This window comes from Mus pahari, chromosome 7 (assembly GCF_900095145.1).
Source record: "Mus pahari chromosome 7, PAHARI_EIJ_v1.1, whole genome shotgun sequence".
NCBI lineage: Eukaryota > Metazoa > Chordata > Mammalia > Rodentia > Muridae > Mus > Mus pahari.
In genome coordinates, this window is record NC_034596.1 from 80,240,673 (window position 1) to 80,244,602 (window position 3,930).

Genomic DNA, 3,930 nt, shown 5'->3' on the forward strand with positions numbered 1-3,930 from the left:
AAAAAAAAAAAAAGCTCCCTAGTATATCTGCTCTACAGAAGACCATCAGAGAGCTGCCTGCTTTTGATAGGTGAATAGCCTATGACTATTGTCTGCCACTGAAGGAGTATAGCATTATACAGTACTTGAGTATGTCTGGCTGGAGAGAGATCTGGCACCCACATATACCTTAATGGAAAAAGTGACCAGACCTTTGGCAGCGTTGTGACTTCTGAAGGAACATAACTGGCTCCGCTCATGCTCACAGAAAGTTCCCAACACTGACAAAAGCATACTTGGTAGAAACAGAAAACTGGAATAAGACAGAATTCTTCAGCTGGCAGGGCATACATATTTATACATTCTTCAGTGTCGAGCTCAGTGTTTAGAGAATGCTTCCTGGCATGGCTACAGAACACAAATGTTTTCGATTTGAGCTAGCACTTTTTTTTCCCATCTAATTAGCATTCAGGATAAAGTCCATAGCCCTCAGGTTTGAGACGGGACAGTCACATGGACCTGTGGAGTTGTCCCTATGACTGTCTTACTAGCTGTGTAATACTGCTCTGGAGAGTTACCTTGTTTCCAAACAACTGATGCCCTTGCCCAGGCTACTCTGTGCTTGTGAATATTCAAAACTTAGGTTTGGCAAATTCCTTGGTTTTGATGAAAGGGAGCCTTGTGAGCATAGTAATAAATTAGAGTAATACTTATATATAATTAGGTATATTGAGGGGCATTTAAAATAAGACTTTCCCTGGGTGTGGTGGTATATAACCTTAATCCCAGCGCTCTGGAGGCAGAGACAAGCAGATCTCTGAGGACAGCCAGGGCTACATAGACCCTGTCTCAAAAGACCACACATACACAATTCATAGCTGGGAATGGAGTTCAACAATAGAACATATACTTAGCAAGAAGGAAGGAGGCACCAGGATCAATATCCAGTAAAACAAACACCCCAAAACCTTAAGTAATCTATAAAGATTAGATTTAAGTATGTTTTGTTTTTGTTCTCCACTATTTGAACAGAAACTTCAGAAGAAAGACCTTGTTTGTATTGGTGTAGTCCGACATGTCTAGCAATAGCCAACACCACCACCCATCAAGTCATGTAGGTAGAGGACCTAGATGTGGATGGAGCTTGTTGTAGGTTGAAGGCAGGGAAGGGAGCTACTGTAGGCACGACTGCCCCTCATTTAACACTGAAACCTGAAGTCTACTCTGCCCTGCCCACCTTCAGCAGTGCTTACAGGCTTGGTTCTGACTAGAAGACAGGTGTCCCATTGTATGGGTGCCTCACCTAATGGTACTCAGCGTCTGTCACAACTAGGGGGGAACTCGGGTGTCATTTGTTCATCTGCTCAAGTTCAATCATAAACTGTAACCATTTTGAAGTAGGAAAATCTCCATTTCTGCCTTTGTCCCAGCCCTGCTATTCATGGCCTGTGAGCCCTGTAGATTGTATGCTAGTCTCAATTTCCTCCACAGGTTAAACAAGGTGGACCAGATGGTCCTCGAGGCCCCTCTGGCTTTCTCATGAAGTTCCATTTTTTACTTATATATATTTTTGTATGCATGGGCAGTTGGGCACCAGGGTATAGGTCAAGTAGGGCTGTTAGGACTGGGAGCTGACCCAGTGTTCCAGCAGACAGATGCAGGCCACAGTCGTGTCGACCGAGGTTCTTTAGGAAGTTTGTTGAAGCCATCAGTGAACGTCTTAGATGATGAAACACTCCTGAGTGCCAACCTGATCAGATGGCAGTGCCACTCTGCAGGTGCCCTGTTGGTATGGATTTTTCCTGTTGGAGATTCCAAGTGACAGCGTGAGTCCAGCGTACACAGCCATTGGTTCCTCCACAGTCCTGATTGATCCTGTACCTTGGAGTAAGAATCAACGAGGTACCCACAGTTCAAAATTTCTTGGGGCTTTTTTGATTGTTTTGTTTTGTTTTGTTTTTGTGTGCTGAGACAGGGTTTCTTTGTGTAGCTCTAGCTGTCCTGGAACTCACTCTGTAGACCAGACTGGCCTCCAACTCACAGATCTACCTATCTCTGCCTCTCCATGCAGGGATTAAACCTGTTTACCACCACTACTTGGCTATGAATCTCCTTCCAGAGTTACAGGAACACCAGGAAATTATCACTGCCACAGCACTTAATGACTTTTAAGTCTTCTGATTGCAAACTTGTGTTCCTTTCCCAGTAGACTACAAACACACGGATAGACTTAGCTGATGCACTGCAATTAAGGTTAAGTCTCCTATGATTCTGGACAAGAAAGTGAGTATTCAGAATGGCAGTTGCACCTATGGGAGGGGTTCCTCTTGTGCTCTGATGTGACTACAGCTAAACTGCCGTTTATGACAAAGCTTGGACCACCTGGGCTGTTCTACTAGTTTTGTTTGATCTTTGTCTTTGTGGCCAAGGCTGTCCCTAAGTTCCTGATCCACCTGCCTCCACCTCACCTTGGACTCCCAGGCCTGTGCCATCATACTTGCCCTCATTCTGTTCAATCTTAACTCGGGAACAGTCCCGGGAGGAAGCTGGGTGATTTGAGCATCTCTGGGATGTCACTGTCGAGTTTTGAGATAACTTTGTAAATGGGTTTCTTCCAGGAAGGATCTGAATCTTTCCCTGCGAAGACAGCCCTGAAGAACTCCTGCAGTGTCAGGGTGGCAATTTCCAAGAAGCAGTCTGGGACCTGCAGCCCAAAGACACCCCCAAGGAAAGGAAGAAATGAGGCTGGAAGTGCTGGCACCATAGAGAGCCCATTGGCTAGTGCTGCCCCGCTGCCCTGGGTTCTGCAGCCCAAGACTGCCCTGTTCCCTAGTGAAACACAGACCTTAAGTGACCATCCAGAGAGACAGTCTGGGGAGCGGGTATTAGAGTCTTTCAGGACTTGTCGGTCCTACCAGCTGGGTATGTTTTAATGACTGTGTGGGAAATGAGAGGTCTGAGCTTTCCCTTCGACCTGTTGTGAGAAAGGCTGTCCTCAAGCTTATGGCTGCCATCTGCCAGCCAGTCTGAGAATACACATCTTAGATCTCATGGGACCCAGCGCACGTCTCACCTCAAAGTCATTCCCCTTGTTATAGTGTGTGTTGAGAACTCGAAAAAGCTCCGAGTCTCGTAGGACAGCCAGCACTTGGGCGTTTGTGATACCGTCTGAAAGCGCTTGCCGGGCGTACTTTTCCATCTGGATGTAATAAAATTCACGGAAGTTGCTGAACCACTTGATCATCTGGGAGGTGATGCAGCGGTTGAACTGTGTGAACAAATGGTCCATCAAGTCAGACATTGGTGCAAGGTGCTCAGAGTCAGAACTGTCAGTGTCCACTTCAGTGTGAGATTAATGTGAATTGGCTCAAGCACTAACCATTTTTCCTTCAGAAAAAGAAGTCACAGGTACTGGCCAATCCCATGCAATTAGACTATAAAATCCAGTGTTTACTGGAAAATAGATGTTATGTCTATAAAAGACTTTTAGGCTTTTGTCCATGTGTCTAAGCATGACTTAGAGCCTGGAGGGGTAACTGGCCAAGAGGGGTGGTAAGGATGTGGGCCAGGGAGCAGTCTCAGAACGAATGGAAACGTGGATCAGTATTTACTGTAGGGATCGCAGAGACGGCTCTGAGGTATGCCCAAAGTACTAAGTGCCCTTACCTCACAACTTAGAGTAGTGGATTTCAGAAACTGCCTGTGGATACACGCAGGGTTTTGGTTCTAACATTGTTTGATTTTCCTTACGGTTGCACTTAATCTGTATTTATTTCTGCTCAGTTCTGAGACACAGCAGTCGGATGTAAGTTTGATGATGTCTTATATTTTGAGTAGGGATCAAACCCATGTCTTTATGCACACCAGACACGTGCTGTGCCACTGAGCCTTAGCCCCTTACATTTTATGTATTTCCTTACCACCCTCCCCTTTTTCTCTCTCTTTCTCTCC

General features: G+C 45.7%; 1 protein-coding gene across 3 annotated transcripts in view; it reads right to left on the reverse strand.

Moving 5' to 3' along the window:
- Window positions 1-950: 950 nt before the first annotated feature.
- The window catches only part of Prox2 (prospero homeobox 2), a 19,588-nt gene continuing 16,608 nt past the window's right edge, over window positions 951-3,930 (reverse strand). For 2 of the 3 annotated variants that reach the window (XM_021202497.2, XM_021202498.2), the window contains exons 4-5: window positions 3,053-3,247; window positions 951-2,683 (exon numbers count right to left, since the gene is read on the reverse strand). In XM_021202497.2, coding sequence (XP_021058156.1) covers window positions 2,498-2,683; window positions 3,053-3,247 — 381 coding nt within the window. In that variant the 3' untranslated portion in view covers window positions 951-2,497. The remainder of the gene's footprint in view (window positions 2,684-3,052; window positions 3,248-3,930) is intronic. The other variant, XM_029540978.1, reaches the window with a different exon arrangement.